This window comes from Petromyzon marinus, unplaced genomic scaffold (assembly GCF_048934315.1).
Source record: "Petromyzon marinus isolate PM22_M1 ecotype Great Lakes invasive population unplaced genomic scaffold, UKy_Petmar_22M1.pri1.0 PM_Scaffold_40, whole genome shotgun sequence".
NCBI lineage: Eukaryota > Metazoa > Chordata > Hyperoartia > Petromyzontiformes > Petromyzontidae > Petromyzon > Petromyzon marinus.
This window is the reverse complement of record NW_027423391.1, coordinates 96214-119222: the sequence shown is the minus strand read 5'-3', so window position 1 is coordinate 119222 and position 23009 is coordinate 96214. Positions and strand designations below refer to the sequence as shown.

General features: G+C 53.8%; 1 protein-coding gene across 1 annotated transcript in view; it reads left to right on the top strand.

The window, feature by feature from the left end:
- LOC116938326 (MBT domain-containing protein 1-like) overlaps nucleotides 1-23009 on the top strand; it is a 56589-nt gene that overhangs the window by 18082 nt on the left and 15498 nt on the right. Inside the window, exons 6-9 of the mRNA XM_076064359.1 lie at nucleotides 5069-5161; nucleotides 15970-16345; nucleotides 18715-18759; nucleotides 19732-20717. Of these exons, the coding sequence (XP_075920474.1) occupies nucleotides 5069-5161; nucleotides 15970-16345; nucleotides 18715-18759; nucleotides 19732-19919 (702 nt within the window). The 3' untranslated portion in view covers nucleotides 19920-20717. The remainder of the gene's footprint in view (nucleotides 1-5068; nucleotides 5162-15969; nucleotides 16346-18714; nucleotides 18760-19731; nucleotides 20718-23009) is intronic.

Here is a 23009-nt window from a genome sequence, read left to right as displayed (position 1 = left end):
GCAGTCTGCTGCCCCGAGTAGAGGACTGTCCACCCCTCATGGTGGCAGGAGCCAGAGCCGGTCCACCGGACCTCCTGAATGCCGCATAGATCCAGGCGGTACCGGTCCAGCTCCCGACAGAGGAGTGGCAGCCTCTCCTCTGCAGTGAGCGTTCGAACATTCCACGTGGCCAACCGTAGTGGCTTTTCGTTGTTTCTGGAGTAGCCCCGAGGGTAGGTATTCAATCTCCTGGCTCCGCCAATTGGGGTTTGGCCAGGAGACGTCATAGACGCCTGGCCCCCCGGGGCCTCCGGCACAAGCTTAGTTGTTACATATTTCAGTTGAATTCGTAGTTTCGTGGTAATTAATTGAAGGTGGAGGGGTTACCAGCCCCTCGCACCCGTCCAGAGCCCCCGTTTTAGCCCCTGTGGTGGACACATTTGCCATGAGGGGAGGAGCCAATCAAAATTGGATCTCCCCCCACAGCGCTGTCCACGACAGAGTTGCCCGTCCGGCACCGCGAGGAGGTAGGGGGTTGTTTTGCCGGACACACACACAGTACACACACACACAGACACACACACACAGTACACACACACAGTACACACACACAGTACATACAGAGAGTACACACACACACACGCAGTGCACACAGTACACACATACAGTACACACACACACAGTACACACACACACAGTACACGCACACACAGTACACACACAGTACACACACACAGTACACACACGCAGTACATACAGAGAGTACACACACACACACAGTGCACACAGTACACACACACAGTACACACACACACAGTACACACACACACAGTACACACAGTACACACATACAGTACACACACACACAGTACACACAGACACAGTACACACAGTACACACACACAGTACACACATACAGTACACACACACACAGTACACACAGTACACACACAGTACACACACAGTACACACACACAGTACACACACACACAGTACACACACACACAGTACACACACACAGTACACACACACACAGTGCACACAGTACACACACACAGTACACACACACACAGTATACTCACACAGACACAGTCACACACAGTCACACACACAGTACACACACACACAGTACATACAGAGAGTACACACACACACAGTGCACACAGTACACACATACAGTACACACACACACAGTATACACACACACACAGTACACACACACACAGTACACACACACACAGTATACACACACACACAGTACACACACACACAGTGCACACAGTACACACATACAGTACACACACACACAGTATACACACACACAGTACACACACACAGTACACACACACAGTACATACAGAGAGTACACACACACACAGTACACACACACAGTACACACACACACACAGTATACACACACACACAGTACACACACACAGACAGACACAGTACACACACACAGTACACACACACAGTACATACAGAGAGTACACACACACACACACACAGTACACACACACAGTACACACACACACAGTATACACCCACATACACACAGTACACACACACAGTGCACACAGTACACATACAGTACACACACGCAGTACACACAGACACAGTACACACACACACACAGTACACACACACAGTACACACACAGTACACACACACAGTACACACAGTACACACAGTACACACACACAGTACACACAGTACACACACACACAGTACACAGTACACACACACAGTACACACACACACACACAGTACACACACACAGTACACACAGTATACACACACACAGTATACACAGTACACACACACAGTACACACACACACACAGTACACACACACACAGTACACACGCACACACAGTACACACACACACAGTACACACACACACAGTACACACACACAGTACATACAGAGAGTACACACACAGTACACACACACACAGTACACACACACACAGTACACACACACAGTACACACACAGACAGACACAGTACACACACACAGTACACACACACACAGTACACACACACAGTACACACAGTACACACACACACACATAGTACACACACACAGTACACACACACAGTACACACACAGTACACACACACAGTACACACACACACACACAGTACACACAGTACACACGCACACACAGTACACACACACACACAGTACACACACACAGTACACACACACAGTACATACAGAGAGTACACACACACACAGTGCACACAGTACACACATACAGTACACACAGTACACACACACACAGTACACACAGTACACACACACACAGTACACACACACACAGTACACACACACAGTACACACAGACACACACACAGTACACACACACAGTACACAGACACAGTCACACACAGTACACACAGACACACACACACACATACACAACAACAACAACCGCCATTCACCACTAAGTGGCGGTGACGTCACCACGACGCTTGTGCCAGGCTATGTGCACCCTGAGGCCACGTGAAGTGTCGAACGCCCGCTGGCAGGAGGTCACGGGGCAGACCCAGGTGCCACGGGTCGACTGACTGAGATGACTGGCTGATGCACCACCTGTGCCCCCTACTGTGCCAACCTGCTGTGCTTTAGCCACCCGGCGCTCCGCTCGCTGTTGTGAGCGTCGCTCCTCCGCCCTCCGTTGTTGTTGGAGGGCGACTGCCTCCAACTGCCCAGTAGCATCCTTCACGAGCCTCCTCCACAGAGGCCGATCTTGACACCGCTGGTACCGGTCATCGGCAAGTCCACTCAGCTCCACGTCCTCCTGTACCACATCACTCCATCTCTTCTCTAGCCCGTGCCGCGCACGTTTAGCCCCCTCGATCCGGCCGAACAAAAGCTGTTTCGGCATGCGGTGGCTGGGCATGCGGGCTACATGACCCAGCCATCGCAGCCTTGCCTGCCGGAGGAGCTCACCGATGGGACCTTGCCCAGATCTTTCAAGGATTTGTGAGCTCCTCACACAATCCAGCCTGGTTAAATCTAGGATGGATCGTATTGAAGGCTTCACGAACTACGTGGTCAAAATAGATGTTAAATAATGTGGGAGCCAGAGGACATCCCTGTCGCACCCCAAGGTGTACAGGGAATGGCTCTGACTCCCGGCCACGTAGTTTTACCCGGGCCCGCTCACCATCATGAAGGTCCTTAATGATCGTGAGCAGAGGGTCAGGGACTCCAAAAGCACGAAGAACAACCCAGAGCCCAGGCCTACTGATGGTATCATAGGCCTTGACCAGGTCAATAAAGCAGAGATGTAGGTCTTGCTGGAATTCCCTGATGGTAAGGCCCCACATCTTAGTGGCACGCTCCAGTCTCAGCGGCAGCGTCTCCAACTCCTCCTCTGAATGAGCAGCTACAGTGAGGGAAAAAAGTATTTGATCCCCTGCTGATTTTGTACGTTTGCCCACTGACGAAGAAATGATCAGTCTGTAATTTTAATGGTAGGTTTATTTGAACAGTGAGAGACAGAATAACAACAACAAAAATCCAGAAAAACGCATGTCAAAAATGTTATAAATTGATTTGCATTTTAGTGAGGGAAATAAGTTGTTTTTGGTTGTGGTGGTAGTAGTGGTTGTTGTTGTGGTGGTAGTGGTGGTGGTAGTGATTGTTGTGGTGGTGGTTGTTGTGGTGGTGGTAATAGTAGTAAATGTTGTGGTGGTTGTTGTTGTTGTGGTGGTAGTAGTAGTAATTGTTGTGGTGGTTGTTGTGGTGGTGGTAGTAGTAGTGATTGTTGTGGTTGTTGTGGTAGTAGTAGTAATTGTTGTGGTGGTTGTTGTTGTTGTGGTGGTAGTAGTAGTAATTGTTGTGGTGGTTGTTGTTGTGGTGGTGGTAGTAGTAGTAATTGTTGTGGTGGTTGTTGTGGTGGTGGTAGTAGTAGTGATTGTTGTGGTGGTTGTTGTTGTGGTGGTGGTGGTTGTAGTGATTGTTGTTGTGGTTGTTGTTGTGGTGGTCGTAGTAGTGATTGTTGTGGTGGTTATTGTGGTGGTGGTAGTAGTAGTGGTTGTTGTGGTGGTTGTTGTGGTGGTGGTGGTTGTTGTTGTGGTGGTGGTGGTGGTAGTAGTAGTGGTTGTTGTTGTGGTGGTAGTAGTAATTGTTGTGGTGGTGGTTGTTGTGGTGGTGGTAGTAGTAGTAATTGTTGTGGTGGTGGTAGTAGTAGTAATTGTGGTGGTTGTTGTTGTGGTTGTAGTGATTGTTGTTGTGGTGGTGGCAGTAGTAGTGGTTGTTGTGGTGGTAGTAGTAGTGATTGTTGTAGTTGTTGTTGTGGTAGTAGTAGTAATTGTTGTGGTGGTTGTTGTGGTGGTAGTAATAGTAGTAATTATTGTGGTGGTTGTTGTGGTGGTAGTAGTAGTAATTGTTGTGGTAGTAGTAGTAATTGTTGTGGTGGTTGTTGTTGTGGTGGTTGTAGTGATTGTTGTTGTGGTGGTAGTAGTGGTGGTTGTTGTGGTGGTGGTAGTAGTGGTTGTTGTTGTGGTGGTGGTAGTAGTGATTGTTGTTGTGGTGGTAGTGGTTGTGGTGGTAGTGATTGTTGTTGTGGTGGTTGTAGTGATTGTTGTTGTTGTTGTGGTGGTTGTAGTGATTGTTGTGGTGGTGGTGGTAGTGGTTGTTGTGGTGGTGGTGGTAGTAGTAGTAATTGTTGTGGTGGTGGTGGTAGTAGTAGTAATTGTTGTGGTGGTTGTTGTTGTGGTGGTTGTAGTGATTGTTGTGGTGGTGGTGGTGGTAGTAGTAGTGGTGGTGGTAGTGGTGGTTGTTGTTGTTGTGGTGGTGGTGGTAGTAGTGATTGTTGTTGTTGTCGTGGTAGTAGTGATTGTTGTTGTTGTGGTGGTTGTAGTGGTTGTCGTTGTGGTGGTGGTAGTAGTGATTGTTGTTGTGGTTGTTTTTGTGGTGGTGGTAGTAGTGATTGTTGTTGTTGTGGTGGTGGTGGTAGTGATTGTTGTGGTGGTTGTGGTGGTAGTGGTTGTTGTTGTGGTGGTGGTGGTAGTAGTGATTGTTGTGGTGCTAGTAGTGATTGTTGTTGTTGTGGTGGTTGTTGTTGTTGTTGTAGGCACCACCCCTGGAACGTCGTGACTTCTGTGTTGACGCGCGGTTGGAGGCCGTGGATCTGATGGAGCCTGGGCTCGTTTGTGTAGCACGTGTGGTGAGTAGACCACAACCACCACCACCACCACAACCACCACCACAACTACCACAACTACCACCACAACCACAACAACCACCACAACTACCACCACCACAACTACCACAACCACCACAACAACAACCACCACAACCACCACCAGCACAACAACCACCACAACCACTACAACAACTACTACAACCACCACAACAACCACCACCACAACTACCACAACCACCACTGCCACAACCACCACAACTACCACAACCACCACTGCCACAACCACCACAACTACCACAACCACCACTGCCACAACCACCACAACCACCACTGCCACAACCACCACCACAACAACCACCACTGCCACAACCACCACAACTACCACCACAACCACCACCACAACAACCACAACCACAACTACCACAACCACCACTGCCACAACCACCACCACCACAACTACCACCACAACCACCACAACCACCACCAACACAACAACCACCACAACCACTACAACAACTACTACAACCACCACCAACACAACAACCACCACAACTATAACAACCACCACAACCACCACCAACACAACAACCACCACAACCACCACCAACACAACAACCACCACCACTACAACAACTACTACCAACACAAAAACCACCACAAAAACTACTACAACCACCACCACTACAACAACCACCACAACCACCACCAACACAACAACCACCACAACCACCACCAACACAACCACCACCACTACAACAACAACCACCACAACCACCACCAACACAACAACCACCACAACCGCTACAACTACTACAACCACCACCACTACTTTATGTGTCCACAACTCTGTGTGTGTGGACGACTCCTGAGTCTCTGTGTGTGTTTGTGGACGACTCCTGTGTCTGTGTGTGTGTGTGGACGACTTCTGAGTCTCTGTGTGTGTGTGGACGACTCCTGTGTGTGTGTGGACGACTCCTGTGTCTCTGTGTGTGTGTGGACGACTTCTGAGTCTCTGTGTGTGTGGACGACTTCTGAGTCTCTGTGTGTGTGTGGACGACTCCTGTGTCTGTGTGTGTGTGTGGACGACTCCTGTGTCTGTGTGTGTGTGTGGACGACTCCTGTGTCTGTGTGTGTGTGTGGACGACTCCTGTGTCTCTGTGTGTGTGGACGACTCCTGTGTCTGTGTGTGTGTGGACGACTCCTGTGTCTGTGTGTGTGGACGACTCCTGTGTCTGTGTGTGTGTGTGGACGACTCCTGTGTCTGTGTGTGTGGACGACTCCTGTGTCTGTGTGTGTGGACGACTCCTGTGTCTGTGTGTGTGGACGACTCCTGTGTCTCTGTGTGTGTGGACGACTCCTGTGTCTCTGTGTGTGTGGACGACTCCTGAGTCTCTGTGTGTGTGGACGACTCCTGAGTCTCTGTGTGTGTGGACGACTCCTGAGTGAGTCTCTCTCTGTGTGTGGACGACTTCTGTGTCTCTGTGTCTCTGTGTGTGGACGACTCCTGTGTCTGTGTGTGTGTGGACGACTCCTGTGTCTGTGTGTGTGGACGACTCCTGTATCTGTGTGTGTGGACGACTCCTGTGTGTGTGTGTGGACGACTCCTGAGTGAGTCTCTCTGTGTGTGTGGACGACTCCTGAGTCTGTGTGTGTGGACGACTCCTGTGTCTGTCTGTGTGTGTGTGGACGACTCCTGTGTCTGTGTGTGTGTGGACGACTCCTGAGTCTCTGTGTGTGTGTGGACGACTCCTGTGTGTGTGTGGACGACTCCTGTGTCTCTGTGTGTGTGTGGACGACTTCTGAGTCTCTGTGTGTGTGGACGACTTCTGAGTCTCTGTGTGTGTGTGGACGACTCCTGTGTCTGTGTGTGTGGACGACTCCTGTGTCTGTGTGTGTGTGTGGACGACTCCTGTGTCTGTGTGTGTGGACGACTCCTGTGTCTGTGTGTGTGGACGACTCCTGTGTCTCTGTGTGTGTGGACGACTCCTGTGTCTCTGTGTGTGTGTGGACGACTCCTGAGTCTCTGTCTGTGTGTGTGGACGACTCCTGTGTCTCTGTGTGTGGACGACTCCTGTGTCTCTCTGTGTGTGGACGACTCCTGTGTCTGTGTGTGGACGACTCCTGAGTGTCTGTGTGTGTGTGGACGACTCCTGTGTCTCTCTGTTTGTGGACGACTCCTGAGTGTCTGTGTGTGTGGACGACTCCTGTGTCTGTCTGTGTGTGTGTGGACGACTCCTGTGTCTCTGTATGTGTGTGGACGACTCCTGAGTGAGTCTCTCTCTCTGTGTGTGTGTGGACGACTCCTGAGTCTCTCTCTGTGTGTGTGGACGACTCCTGAGTCTGTGTGTGTGTGGACGACTCCTGTGTCTGTGTGTGTGTGTGGACGACTCCTGAGTCTGTGTGTGTGGACGATTCCTGTGTCTGTGTGTGTGGACGACTCCTGAGTCTGTGTGTGTGTGTGGACGACTCCTGTGTCTCTGTGTGTGTGGACGACTCCTGTGTCTGTGTGTGTGTGGACGACTCCTGAGTCTCTGTGTGTGTGTGGACGACTCCTGTGTCTGTGTGTGTGTGGACGACTCCTGTGTCTGTGTGTGTGGACGACTCCTGTGTCTCTGTGTGTGTGGACGACTCTAGGTGCGGGTGGTTGGACGACTCCGGAGTCTCTCTCTGTGTGTGTGTGTGTGGACGACTCTAGGTGCGGGTGGTGGGACGACTTCCTGTGTCTCTCTCTGTGTGTGTGGACGACTCCTGAGTCTCTCTGTGTGTGTGGACGACTCTAGGTGCGGGTGGTTGGACGACTCCTGAGTCTCTCTCTCTATGTGTGGACGACTCTAGGTGCGGGTGGTTGGACGACTCCTGAGTCTCTCTCTCTCTCTGTGTGTGGACGACTCTAGGTGCGGGTGGTTGGACGACTCCTGAGTCTCTCTCTGTGTGTGGACGACTCTAGGTGCGGGTGGTTGGACGACTCCTGAGTCTCTCTCTCTCTATGTGTGGACGACTCTAGGTGCGGGTGGTTGGACGACTCCTGAGTCTCTCTCTCTGTGTGTGTGGACGACTCCTGAGTCTCTCTCTCTCTCTCTATGTGTGGACGACTCTAGGTGCGGGTGGTTGGACGACTCCTGAGTCTCTCTGTGTGTGTGGACGACTCTAGGTGCGGGTGGTTGGACGACTCCTGAGTCTCTCTGTGTGTGTGTGGACGACTCTAGGTGCGGGTGGTTGGACGACTCCTGAGTCTGATTCTCTCTGTGTGTGTGTGTGGACGACTCTAGGTGCGGGTGGTTGGACGACTCCTGAGTCTCTCTCTCTCTCTGTGTGTGGACGACTCTAGGTGCGGGTGGTTGGACGACTCCTGAGTCTCTCTCTGTGTGTGTGGACGACTCTAGGTGCGGGTGGTTGGACGACTCCTGAGTCTCTCTCTCTCTGTGTGTGTGGACGACTCCTGAGTCTCTCTGTGTGTGTGTGGACGACTCCTGTGTCTGTGTGTGTGTGTGGACGACTTCTGAGTCTCTGTGTGTGTGTGGACGACTCCTGTGTGTGTGTGGACGACTCCTGTGTCTCTGTGTGTGTGTGGACGACTTCTGAGTCTCTGTGTGTGTGGACGACTTCTGAGTCTCTGTGTGTGTGTGGACGACTCCTGTGTCTGTGTGTGTGTGTGGACGACTCCTGTGTCTGTGTGTGTGTGTGGACGACTCCTGTGTCTGTGTGTGTGTGTGGACGACTCCTGTGTCTCTGTGTGTGTGGACGACTCCTGTGTCTGTGTGTGTGTGGACGACTCCTGTGTCTGTGTGTGTGGACGACTCCTGTGTCTGTGTGTGTGTGTGGACGACTCCTGTGTCTGTGTGTGTGGACGACTCCTGTGTCTGTGTGTGTGGACGACTCCTGTGTCTGTGTGTGTGGACGACTCCTGTGTCTCTGTGTGTGTGGACGACTCCTGTGTCTCTGTGTGTGTGGACGACTCCTGAGTCTCTGTGTGTGTGGACGACTCCTGAGTCTCTGTGTGTGTGGACGACTCCTGAGTGAGTCTCTCTCTGTGTGTGGACGACTTCTGTGTCTCTGTGTCTCTGTGTGTGGACGACTCCTGTGTCTGTGTGTGTGTGGACGACTCCTGTGTCTGTGTGTGTGGACGACTCCTGTATCTGTGTGTGTGGACGACTCCTGTGTGTGTGTGGACGACTCCTGAGTGAGTCTCTCTGTGTGTGTGGACGACTCCTGAGTCTGTGTGTGTGGACGACTCCTGTGTCTGTCTGTGTGTGTGTGGACGACTCCTGTGTCTGTGTGTGTGTGGACGACTCCTGAGTCTCTGTGTGTGTGTGGACGACTCCTGTGTGTGTGTGGACGACTCCTGTGTCTCTGTGTGTGTGTGGACGACTTCTGAGTCTCTGTGTGTGTGGACGACTTCTGAGTCTCTGTGTGTGTGTGGACGACTCCTGTGTCTGTGTGTGTGGACGACTCCTGTGTCTGTGTGTGTGGACGACTCCTGTGTCTGTGTGTGTGGACGACTCCTGTGTCTCTGTGTGTGTGGACGACTCCTGTGTCTCTGTGTGTGTGTGGACGACTCCTGAGTCTCTGTCTGTGTGTGTGGACGACTCCTGTGTCTCTGTGTGTGGACGACTCCTGTGTCTCTCTGTGTGTGGACGACTCCTGTGTCTGTGTGTGGACGACTCCTGAGTGTCTGTGTGTGTGTGGACGACTCCTGTGTCTCTCTGTTTGTGGACGACTCCTGAGTGTCTGTGTGTGTGGACGACTCCTGTGTCTGTCTGTGTGTGTGTGGACGACTCCTGTGTCTCTGTATGTGTGTGGACGACTCCTGAGTGAGTCTCTCTCTCTGTGTGTGTGTGGACGACTCCTGAGTCTCTCTCTGTGTGTGTGGACGACTCCTGAGTCTGTGTGTGTGTGGACGACTCCTGTGTCTGTGTGTGTGTGTGGACGACTCCTGAGTCTGTGTGTGTGGACGATTCCTGTGTCTGTGTGTGTGGACGACTCCTGAGTCTGTGTGTGTGTGTGGACGACTCCTGTGTCTCTGTGTGTGTGGACGACTCCTGTGTCTGTGTGTGTGTGGACGACTCCTGAGTCTCTGTGTGTGTGTGGACGACTCCTGTGTCTGTGTGTGTGTGGACGACTCCTGTGTCTGTGTGTGTGGACGACTCCTGTGTCTCTGTGTGTGTGGACGACTCTAGGTGCGGGTGGTTGGACGACTCCGGAGTCTCTCTCTGTGTGTGTGTGTGTGGACGACTCTAGGTGCGGGTGGTGGGACGACTTCCTGTGTCTCTCTCTGTGTGTGTGGACGACTCCTGAGTCTCTCTGTGTGTGTGGACGACTCTAGGTGCGGGTGGTTGGACGACTCCTGAGTCTCTCTCTCTATGTGTGGACGACTCTAGGTGCGGGTGGTTGGACGACTCCTGAGTCTCTCTCTCTCTCTGTGTGTGGACGACTCTAGGTGCGGGTGGTTGGACGACTCCTGAGTCTCTCTCTGTGTGTGGACGACTCTAGGTGCGGGTGGTTGGACGACTCCTGAGTCTCTCTCTCTCTATGTGTGGACGACTCTAGGTGCGGGTGGTTGGACGACTCCTGAGTCTCTCTCTCTGTGTGTGTGGACGACTCCTGAGTCTCTCTCTCTCTCTCTATGTGTGGACGACTCTAGGTGCGGGTGGTTGGACGACTCCTGAGTCTCTCTGTGTGTGTGGACGACTCTAGGTGCGGGTGGTTGGACGACTCCTGAGTCTCTCTGTGTGTGTGTGGACGACTCTAGGTGCGGGTGGTTGGACGACTCCTGAGTCTGATTCTCTCTGTGTGTGTGTGTGGACGACTCTAGGTGCGGGTGGTTGGACGACTCCTGAGTCTCTCTCTCTCTCTGTGTGTGGACGACTCTAGGTGCGGGTGGTTGGACGACTCCTGAGTCTCTCTCTGTGTGTGTGGACGACTCTAGGTGCGGGTGGTTGGACGACTCCTGAGTCTCTCTCTCTCTGTGTGTGTGGACGACTCCTGAGTCTCTCTGTGTGTGTGTGGACGACTCTAGGTGCGGGTGGTTGGACGACTCCTGAGTCTCTCTCTCTCTCTGTGTGTGTGGACGACTCTAGGTGCGGGTGGTTGGACGACTCCTGAGTCTCTCTCTCTCTCTCTCTGTGTGTGGACGACTCTAGGTGCGGGTGGTTGGACGACTCCTGAGTCTGAGTCTCTCTGTGTGTGTCTCTGTGTGGACGACTCTAGGTGCGGGTGGTTGGACGACTCCTGTGTCTCTCTCTCTCTATGTGTGGACGACTCTAGGTGCGGGTGGTTGGACGACTCTGTGTGTGTGTGTGTGTGGACGACTCCTGAGTCTCTCTGTGTGTGTGTGGACGACTCTAGGTGCGGGTGGTTGTACGACTCCTGAGTCTCTCTCTCTGTGTGTGTGGACGACTCTAGGTGCGGGTGGTTGGACGACTCCTGAGTCTCTCTCTCTGTGTGTGTGGACGACTCTAGGTGCGGGTGGTTGGACGACTCCTGAGTCTGAGTCTCTCTCTATGTGTGGATGACTCTAGGTGCGGGTGGTTGGACGACTCCTGAGTCTGAGTCTCTCTGTGTGTGTCTCTGTGTGTGGACGACTCTAGGTGCGGGTGGTTGGACGACTCCTGAGTCTCTCTCTCTCTGTGTGTGTGGACGACTCCTTAGTCTCTCTCTCTCTGTGTGTGTGTGGACGACTCCTGAGTCTCTCTCTCTGTGTGTGGACGACTCTAGGTGCGGGTGGTTGGACGACTCCTGAGTCTCTCTCTGTGTGTGTGGACGACTCCTGAGTCTGAGTCTCTCTCTGTGTGTGTGTGGACGACTCTAGGTGCGGGTGGTTGGACGACTCCTGAGTCTCTCTCTCTGTGTGTGTGTGGACGACTCTAGGTGCGGGTGGTTGGACGACTCCTGAGTCTCTCTCTCTCTGTGTGTGTGGACGACTCTAGGTGCGGGTGGTTGGACGACTCCTGAGTCTCTCTCTGTGTGTGGACGACTCTAGGTGCGGGTGGTTGGACGACTCCTGAGTCTGAGTCTCTCTCTCTCCGTGTGTGGACGACTCTAGGTGCGGGTGGTTGGACGACTCCTGAGTCTGAGTCTCTCTGTGTGTGTCTCTGTGTGTGGACGACTCTAGGTGCGGGTGGTTGGACGACTCCTGAGTGAGTCTCTCTCTCTCTCTCTCTGTGTGTGGACGACTCTAGGTGCGGGTGGTTGGACGACTCCTGAGTCTCTCTCTCTGTGTGGACGACTCTAGGTGCGGGTGGTTGGACGACTCCTGAGTCTCTCTGTGTGTGTGTGTGGACGACTCTAGGTGCGGGTGGTTGGACGACTTCCTGTGTCTCTGTGTGTGGACGACTCCTGAGTCTCTCTCTCTCTGTGTGGACGACTCTAGGTGCGGGTTGTTGGACGACTCCTGAGTCTCTCTCTCTGTGTGGACGACTCTAGGTGCGGGTGGTTGGACGACTCCTGAGTCTCTCTCTCTGTGTGGACGACTCTAGGTGCGGGTGGTTGGACGACTCCTGAGTCTGAGTCTCTCTGTGTGTGTCTCTGTGTGTGGACGACTCTAGGTGCGGGTGGTTGGACGACTCCTGAGTCTGAGTCTCTCTGTGTGTGTCTCTGTGTGTGGACGACTCTAGGTGCGGGTGGTTGGACGACTCCTGAGTCTGAGTCTCTCTGTGTGTGTCTCTGTGTGTGGACGACTCTAGGTGCGGGTGGTTGGACGACTCCTGAGTCTGAGTCTCTCTGTGTGTGTCTCTGTGTGTGGACGACTCTAGGTGCGGGTGGTTGGACGACTCCTGAGTCTGAGTCTCTCTGTGTGTGTCTCTGTGTGTGGACGACTCTAGGTGCGGGTGGTTGGACGACTCCTGAGTCTGAGTCTCTCTGTGTGTGTGGACGACTCCTGAGTCTCTCTCTCTCTGTGTGTGTGTGGACGACTCCTGAGTCTCTCTCTCTGTGTGTGGACGACTCTAGGTGCGGGTGGTTGGACGACTCCTGAGTCTCTCTCTGTGTGTGTGGACGACTCCTGAGTCTGAGTCTCTCTCTGTGTGTGTGTGGACGACTCTAGGTGCGGGTGGTTGGACGACTCCTGAGTCTCTCTCTCTGTGTGTGTGTGGACGACTCTAGGTGCGGGTGGTTGGACGACTCCTGAGTCTCTCTCTCTCTGTGTGTGTGGACGACTCTAGGTGCGGGTGGTTGGACGACTCCTGAGTCTCTCTCTGTGTGTGGACGACTCTAGGTGCGGGTGGTTGGACGACTCCTGAGTCTGAGTCTCTCTCTCTCCGTGTGTGGACGACTCTAGGTGCGGGTGGTTGGACGACTCCTGAGTCTGAGTCTCTCTGTGTGTGTCTCTGTGTGTGGACGACTCTAGGTGCGGGTGGTTGGACGACTCCTGAGTGAGTCTCTCTCTCTCTCTCTGTGTGTGGACGACTCTAGGTGCGGGTGGTTGGACGACTCCTGAGTCTCTCTCTCTGTGTGGACGACTCTAGGTGCGGGTGGTTGGACGACTCCTGAGTCTCTCTGTGTGTGTGTGTGGACGACTCTAGGTGCGGGTGGTTGGACGACTTCCTGTGTCTCTGTGTGTGGACGACTCCTGAGTCTCTCTCTCTCTGTGTGGACGACTCTAGGTGCGGGTGGTTGGACGACTCCTGAGTCTCTCTCTCTGTGTGGACGACTCTAGGTGCGGGTGGTTGGACGACTCCTGAGTCTCTCTCTCTGTGTGGACGACTCTAGGTGCGGGTGGTTGGACGACTCCTGAGTCTGAGTCTCTCTGTGTGTGTCTCTGTGTGTGGACGACTCTAGGTGCGGGTGGTTGGACGACTCCTGAGTCTGAGTCTCTCTGTGTGTGTCTCTGTGTGTGGACGACTCTAGGTGCGGGTGGTTGGACGACTCCTGAGTCTGAGTCTCTCTGTGTGTGTCTCTGTGTGTGGACGACTCTAGGTGCGGGTGGTTGGACGACTCCTGAGTCTGAGTCTCTCTGTGTGTGTCTCTGTGTGTGGACGACTCTAGGTGCGGGTGGTTGGACGACTCCTGAGTCTGAGTCTCTCTGTGTGTGTCTCTGTGTGTGGACGACTCTAGGTGCGGGTGGTTGGACGACTCCTGAGTCTGAGTCTCTCTGTGTGTGTCTCTGTGTGTGGACGACTCTAGGTGCGGGTGGTTGGACGACTCCTGAGTCTCTCTCTCTCTGTGTGTGGACGACTCCTGAGTCTCTCTCTCTCTGTGTGTGTGGACGACTCCTGAGTCTCTCTGTGTGTGTGGACGACTCTAGGTGCGGGTGGTTGGACGACTCCTGAGTCTCTCTCTCTCTGTGTGTGTCTCTGTGTGTTGACGACTCTAGGTGCGGGTGGTTGGACGACTCCTGAGTCTCTCTCTCTGTGTGTGTGGACGACTCCTGTGTCTCTCTCTCTCTCTCTCTGTGTGGACAACTCTAGGTGCGGGTGGTTGGACGACTCCTGTGTCTCTCGCTCTCTCTGTGTGGACGACTCTAGGTGCGGGTGGTTGGACGACTCCTGTGTCTCTCTCTCTCTCTGTGTGGACGACTCTAGGTGCGGGTGGTTGGACGACTCCTGTGTCTCTCTCTCTCTCTGTGTGGACGACTCTAGGTGCGGGTGGTTGGACGACTCCTGAGTGAGTCTCTCTGTGTGTATGTGTGGACGACTCTAGGTGCGGGTGGTTGGACGACTCCTGAGTCTCTCTCTGTGTGTGTGGACGACTCTAGGTGCGGGTGGTTGGACGACTCCTGAGTGAGTCTCTCTCTCTCTGTGTGTGTGGACAACTCTAGGTGCGGGTGGTTGGACGACTCCTGAGTGAGTCTCTCTCTCTCTCTCTGTGTGGACGACTCTAGGTGCGGGTGGTTGGACGACTCCTGAGTGAGTCTCTCTCTCTCTCTCTGTGTGGACGACTCTAGGTGCGGGTGGTTGGACGACTCCTGAGTCTCTCTCTCTGTGTGTGTGTGTGTGTGGACGACTCCTGTGTCTGTGTGTGTGGACGACTCCTGTGTCTGTGTGTGTGGACGACTCTAGGTGCGGGTGGTTGGACGACTCCTGAGTCTCTCTCTGTGTGTGTGGACGACTCTAGGTGCGGGTGGTTGGACGACTCCTGAGTGAGTCTCTCTCTCTGTGTGTGTGGACGACTCTAGGTGCGGGTGGTTGGACGACTCCTGAGTCTGAGTCTCTCTCTGTGTGTGTGGACGACTCCTGAGTCTCTCTCTCTCTCTGTGTGTGGACGACTCTAGGTGCGGGTGGTTGGACGACTCCTGAGTCTCTCTCTGTGTGTGTGGACGACTCTAGGTGCGGGTGGTTGGACGACTCCTGAGTCTCTCTGTGTGTGTCTCTGTGTGTGGACGACTCTAGGTGCGGGTGGTTGGACGACTCCTGAGTCTCTCTGTGTGTGTCTCTGTGTGTGGACGACTCTAGGTGCGGGTGGTTGGACGACTCCTGAGTCTCTCTGTGTGTGTCTCTGTGTGTGGACGACTCTAGGTGCGGGTGGTTGGACGACTCCTGAGTCTCTCTGTGTGTGTCTCTGTGTGTGGACGACTCTAGGTGCGGGTGGTTGGACGACTCCTGAGTCTCTCTGTGTGTGTCTCTGTGTGTGGACGACTCTAGGTGCGGGTGGTTGGACGACTCCTGAGTCTCTCTGTGTGTGTCTCTGTGTGTGGACGACTCTAGGTGCGGGTGGTTGGACGACTCCTGAGTCTCTCTGTGTGTGTCTCTGTGTGTGGACGACTCTAGGTGCGGGTGGTTGGACGACTCCTGAGTCTCTCTGTGTGTGTCTCTGTGTGTGGACGACTCTAGGTGCGGGTGGTTGGACGACTCCTGAGTCTCTCTGTGTGTGTCTCTGTGTGTGGACGACTCTAGGTGCGGGTGGTTGGACGACTAGTGCGCGTGCGCTTCGAGGGCTGGGGCCCAGCGTACGACCAGTGGGTGGACTGCGAGTCGCCCGATCTCTACCCCGTGGGGTGGTGTGAGGCGACAGGTCACCTGCTCACCCCTCCGCCCGCGTCCACCGCTCAGCCACCGGCGTCGTCCGCGTTGTCGTCCACCGCTCAGCCGCAGCAGCAGCAGCAGTCGGCGTCCATCGGCGGACGATCGTTGGGGTCTTGTCCACCTTCTGGCGGCGGTGGTGGAGGTGGTGGTGGTGGTGGAGGTGGTGGTGGAGGTGGTGGTGTGGGAGTCCAAGTGAAGAGGCAGAGGTCAACTTCGCCGGCTACCAGCAGCAGCCAACCACGCAGGAGTGAGTTGTGGTGGTGGTGGTGGAGGTGGTGGTGGTGGTGGAGGTGGTGGAGGTGGTGGTGGAGGTGGTGGTGGTGGAGGTGGTGGAGGTGGTGGTGGTGGAAGTGGTGATGGTGGAGGTGGTGGAGGTGGTGAGCGTGGTGGTGGCGGTGGTGGAGGTGGTGGTGGTGGTGGTGGTGGAGGTGGTGGTGGTGGAGGTGGTGGTGGAGGTGGTGGTGGTGGTGGAGGAGGAGGTGATGGTTAATGCGGGTTATGTGGTTATACTTTATTTGGTGATGGTTGGTGTGGTGATGGTTGGTGTGGTGGTGGTTGGTGTGGTGGTGGTTGGTGTGGTGATGGTTGATGTTGTGGTGATGGTTGATGTTGTGGTGATGGTTGGTGTGGTGGTGGTTGGTGTGGTGATGGTTGATGTTGTGGTGATGGTTGGTGTGGTGATGGTTGATGTTGTGGTGATGGTTGATGTTGTGGTGATGGTTGGTGTGGTGATGGTTGATGTTGTGGTGATGGTTGATGTTGTGGTGATGGTTGGTGTGGTGATGGTTGATGTTGTGGTGATGGTTGATGTTGTGGTGATGGTTGATGTTGTGGTGATAGTTGATGTTGTGGTGATGGTTGGTGTGGTGATGGTTGGTGTGGTGATGGTTGGTGTTGTGGTGATGGTTGATGTTGTGGTGATGGTTGATGTTGTGGTGATAGTTGATGTTGTGGTGATGGTTGGTGTGGTGATGGTTGGTGTGGTGGTGGTTGGTGTGGTGGTGGTTGGTGTGGTGATGGTTGATGTTGTGGTGATGGTTGATGTTGTGGTGATGGTTGGTGTGGTGGTGGTTGGTGTGGTGATGGTTGATGTTGTGGTGATGGTTGGTGTGGTGATGGTTGATGTTGTGGTGATGGTTGATGTTGTGGTGATGGTTGGTGTGGTGATGGTTGATGTTGTGGTGATGGTTGATGTTGTGGTGATGGTTGGTGTGGTGATGGTTGATGTTGTGGTGATGGTTGATGTTGTGGTGATGGTTGATGTTGTGGTGATAGTTGATGTTGTGGTGATGGTTGGTGTGGTGATGGTTGGTGTGGTGATGGTTGGTGTTGTGGTGATGGTTGATGTTGTGGTGATGGTTGATGTTGTGGTGATGGTTGGTGTGGTGATGGTTGGTGTGGTGATGGTTGGTGTGGTGATGGTTGGTGTGGTGATGGTTGATGTTGTGGTGATGGTTGGTGTGGTGATGGTTGGTGTGTTGATGGTTGATGTTGTGGTGATGGTTGATGTTGTGGTGATGGTTGGTGTGGTGATGGTTGATGTTGTGGTGATGGTTGGTGTGGTGATGGTTGGTGTGTTGATGGTTGATGTTGTGGTGATGGTTGATGTTGTGGTGATGGTTGATGTTGTGGTGATGGTTGATGTTGTGGTGATGGTTGGTGTGGTGATGGTTGGTGTGGTGATGGTTGGTGTGGTGATGGTTGATGTTGTGGTGATGGTTGATGTTGTGGTGATGGTTGATGTTGTGGTGATGGTTGGTGTGGTGATGGTTGGTGTTGTGGTGATGGTTGGTGTGGTGATGGTTGATGTTGTGGTGATGGTTGGTGTGGTGATGGTTGGTGTGGTGATGGTTGGTGTGGTGATGGTTGATGTTGTGGTGATGGTTGATGTTGTGGTGATGGTTGATGTTGTGGTGATGGTTGGTGTGGTGATGGTTGATGTTGTGGTGATGGTTGGTGTGGTGATGGTTGATGTTGTGGTGATGGTTGATGTTGTGGTGATGGTTGGTATGGTGATGGTTGATGTTGTGGTGATGGTGGATGTTGTGGTGATGGTTGGTGTGGTGATGGTTGATGTTGTGGTGATGGTTGGTGTGGTGATGGTTGGTGTTGTGGTGATGGTTGGTGTGGTGATGGTTGATGTTGTGGTGATGGTTGATGTTGTGGTGATGGTTGATGTTGTGGTGATGGTTGGTGTGGTGATGGTTGATGTTGTGGTGATGGTTGGTGTGGTGATGGTTGATGTTGTGGTGATGGTTGATGTTGTGGTGATGGTTGGTGTGGTGATGGTTGGTGTGGTGATGGTTGGTGTGGTGATGGTTGGTGTGGTGATGGTTGATGTTGTGGTGATGGTTGATGTTGTGGTGATGGTTGGTGTGGTGATGGTTGGTGTGGTGATGGTTGGTGTGGTGATGGTTGGTGTGGTGATGGTTGGTGTGGTGATGGTTGATGTGGTGGTGATTGATGTGGTGATGGTTGGTGTGGTGGTGGTTGGTGTGGTGATGGTTGATGTTGTGGTGATGGTTGATGTTGTGGTGATGGTTGGTGTGGTGATGGTTGGTGTGGTGGTGGTTGGTGTGGTGATGGTTGGTGTGGTGGTGGTTGTGGTCATTCCAGGGTCAACTCCACTGATGAAGAAACAGAGGGAAAATGAAGAGGATACTCACCCACTCCTCACTCACTCACCACTCACTCACCCACTCACTCACCTACTCACTCACTCCCTCACCACTCACTCACTCACTCACCACTCACTCACTCACCCACTCACTCACCCACCCACTCACTCACCCACCCACCGACTCAACCCTACCCACTCACCCACCCACTCACCACTCACTCACTCACTCACCCACTCACTCACCCACTCACTCACCCACTCACCCACTCACTCACTCACCCACTCATCCACCCACCCACCCACCCACTCACTCACTCACTCACCCACCCACCCACTCACTCACTCACTCACCCACCCACTCACTCACTCACCACCCACCCACTCACTCATTCATTCACTCACCCACTCACCCACCCACCCACTCACTCACTCACCCACTCACTCACCCACTCACTCACTCACCCACTAATCCACTCACCCACTCACCCACCCACCCAATCACTCACTCATTCACTCACCCACCCACTCACCCACCCACCCACTCACTCACCCACTCACCCACTCACTCACCCACCCACTCACCCACCCACCCACTCACCCATCCACCCACTCACTCACTCACCCACCCACCCACTCACCCACCCACTCACCCACTCACTCACTCACCCACCCACCCACCCACTCACCCACTCACCCACCCACTCACTCACCCACCCACTCACTCACCCACTCACTCACCCACTCACTCACTCACCCACCCACTCACCCACTCACCCACCCACTCACCTACCCACCCACCCACTCACCCACCCACTCACCCACACACTCACCCACTCACTCACCCACTCACCCACCCACCCACCCACTCACCCACCCACTCACCCACCCACCCACTCACCCACCCACCCACTCACTCACTCACCCACCCACTCACTCACTCACCCACCCACCCACTCACCCACCCACCCACTCACCCACCCATGTCTCTCCCCCCTCCCCCCCCACTGGTCTAGTTGTGTTCGTGAAGGCTGAGTCTTCAGATGATGACGATGATGAAGATGATGACGATGATGATGATGACGACCATGACGACGTTGACGACTTTGACGATGATGCCGGCGACGATTGGGATCTCCGTGGGGACGAGGGTGATGGCGGCGGCGATGTCCGTGCCGGTGTGGCGGTGAAAGACTCCGGCTGAGCTGTCAAGGGGACATCCGGAGGAGGAGGAGGAGGAGGTGGTGGTGATGATGGTGGTGATGGTGGTTATTATTACACCTTGGTATGCTGGAAGGGGTGAGCACAGAGAGACAGAGAGAGAGATAGAGAGACAGAGATAGACAGAGAGAGAGAGACAGAGATAGAGAGAGACACAGAGACAGATGGAGAGAAACAGAGACACAGAGAGAGACAGACAGAGAGAGACACAGAGAGACAGAGAGAAACACAGAGACAGAGAGGAGGAGGTGGTGATGGTGATGGTGGTGATGGTGGTGATGGTGGTGATGATGGTGATGGTGGTGATGGTGGTTATTATTACACCTTGGTATGCTGGAAGGGGTGAGCACAGAGAGAGAGACAGAGACCGATAGAAAGAGAGAGACAGAGAGAGAGACAGAGACAGATGGAGAGAGACAGAGAGAGACAGAGACACAGAGAGAGACAGACAGAGAGAGACAGAGAGAAACACAGAGACAGAGAGAGAGACAGAGAGGAGGAGGTGGTGATGGTGATGATGGTGATGATGGTGGTGATGGTGGTTATTATTACACCATGGTATGCTGGAAGGGGTGAGCACAGAGAGAGATAGACAGAGAGAGAGACAGAGAGACACAGAGAGAGAGACACAGAGAGAGAGACAGAGAGAGACAGAGACACAGAGAGAGACAGACAGAGAGAAACACAGAGACAGAGAGAGACAGACAGAGAGACAGAGAGAAACACAGAGACAGAGAGAGACAGAGAGAGAGACAGAGAGGAGGAGGTGGTGATGGTGATGGTGGTGGTGATGGTGATGGTGGTGATGGTGGTGGTGATGGTGGTTATTATTACACCGTGGTATGCTGGAAGGGGTGAGCACAGAGAGAGATAGACAGAGAGAGAGACAGAGATAGACAGAGAGAGAGACAGAGAGAAAGAGAGAGACACAGAGAGAGACACAGAGACAGACGGAGAGACACAGAGACAGACAGAGAGACAGAGATGAGGAGGTGGTGATGTTGGTGGTGATGGTGGTGATTATTACACCGTGGTGTGCTGGAAGGGGTGAGCACAGAGAGACAGAGAGAGATAGAGAGACACGGAGAGAGAGACAGAGAGAGAGACAGATAGAAAGACACAGAGAGAGAGACAGACAGAAACAGAGAGAGACACAGGGACACAGAGAGAGAGAGAGAGACAGAAAGACAGAGAGAGAGAGACAACAACCGCCATTCGCCACTAAGTGGCGGTGACGTCACCACGACGCTTGTGCCAGGCTAGGTGCACCCCGAGGCCACGTGAAGTGTCGAACGCCCGCTGGCAGGAGGTCACGGGGCAGACCCAGCAGGTGCCACGGGTCGACTGACTGAGATGACTGCTGGCTGATGCACCACCTGTGCCCCCTACTGTGCCAACCTGCTGTGCTTTAGCCACCCGGCGCTCCGCTCGTTGTTCTGAGCGTCGCTCCTCCGCCCTCCGTTGTTGTTGGAGGGCGACTGCCTCCAACTGCCCAGTAGCATCCTTCACGAGCCTCCTCCACAGAGGCCGATCTTGACACCGCTGGTACCGGTCATCGGCAAGTCCACACAGCTCCACGTCCTCCTGTACCACGTCACTCCATCTCTTCTCTAGCCCGTGCCGCGCCCGCTTAGCCCGCTCAATCCGGCCGAACAAAAGCTGTTTCGGCATGCGTTGGCTGGGCATGCGGGCTACATGACCCAGCCATCGCAGCCTTGCCCGCCGGAGGAGCTCACCGATGGGACCTTGCCCAGATCTTTCAAGGATTTGTGAGCTCCTCACACAATCCAGTCTGGTTAAACCCAGGATGGATCGTAGGCAGGCCAGCCTAAATGTTTCTAACCGGCGAAGATGTTCCATTAGGGGCGATCCACGTTTCGCAAGCGTAGAGAAGGGAGGGAATGACCGTGGCCGAGAAGACCTGAAGCTTAGTGCGGAGTGACAGACCAGGTAGCTTCCACACAGCGTTACGCAACTGATGAAAAGATATTGCCACTCGACTGATTCGGAGTGAGACCTCTGCTGTTAAACTGGAGCCAGTCATAAGCACACTGCCCAGGTATGGGAAACTCTCCACTCTCTCCACAACTGCCCCATCACCGATTGGGAGTTGTGGGGGTGGAGTGTCCGATGGTACAAAATACCCAGGCAGGTGCTTAGTTTTGGTGGGGCTGATGTTAAGGCCCCACCTCTTAGTGGCACGCTCCAGTCTCAGCAGCAGCGTCTCCAACTCCTCCTCTGACTGAGCAGCTATTACCAAATCATCAGCATACATAACGTGGTTGAGCAATAGGGAGCCATCCCTTGACCGCACCCGGGCATCAATCAGCCTCCCATTATATCTGTACCATATGGAGATTCCCCCGGTACATCTATTGAAGGCTTCACGAACTACGTGGTCAAAATAGATGTTAAATAATGTGGGAGCCAGAGGACATCCCTGTCGCACCCCATGGTGTACAGGGAATGGCTCTGACTCCGGGCCACGTAGTTTTACCCGGGCCGCTCACCATCATGAAGGTCCTTAATGATCGTGAGCAGAGGGTCAGGTACTCCAAAAGCACGAAGAACGACCCAGAGCCCAGGCCTACTGATGGTATCATAGGCCTTGACCAGGTCAATAAAGCAGAGATGTAGGTCTTGTTGGAATTCCCTACACCTCTGCTGTAGCAGACGGATAGAAAATATGGCATCTATGCAGGACCGCCCTTTCCTGAAACCTCATTGGGACTCCGCAAGCCTCTCCTCAGCGTGCCTGGCAAGGCGATGCTGAATAATCCTTGCCAGGACCTTTCCCGGCACACTGAGGAGTGAGATGCCCCTGTAGTTGTTACAGTCTGTGCGGTCCCCCTTCTTAAAGAGGGGGACCACCAGGGCATCCTTCCAATCCTGCGGAACCTGTCCAGTGGTCCAGACCGTTGTTATGATGTAATATAGGGCAGTCTGTGCACAAACGCCACCCTCCCTCAGCATTTCGCTTGGGAGATCATCTCTGCCCGCTGCCTTTCCTGGTCTCAGACTCCGGATCGCCTTCAGTACTTCCTCAGCAGATGGCACCTCAGCCAGCCACTCA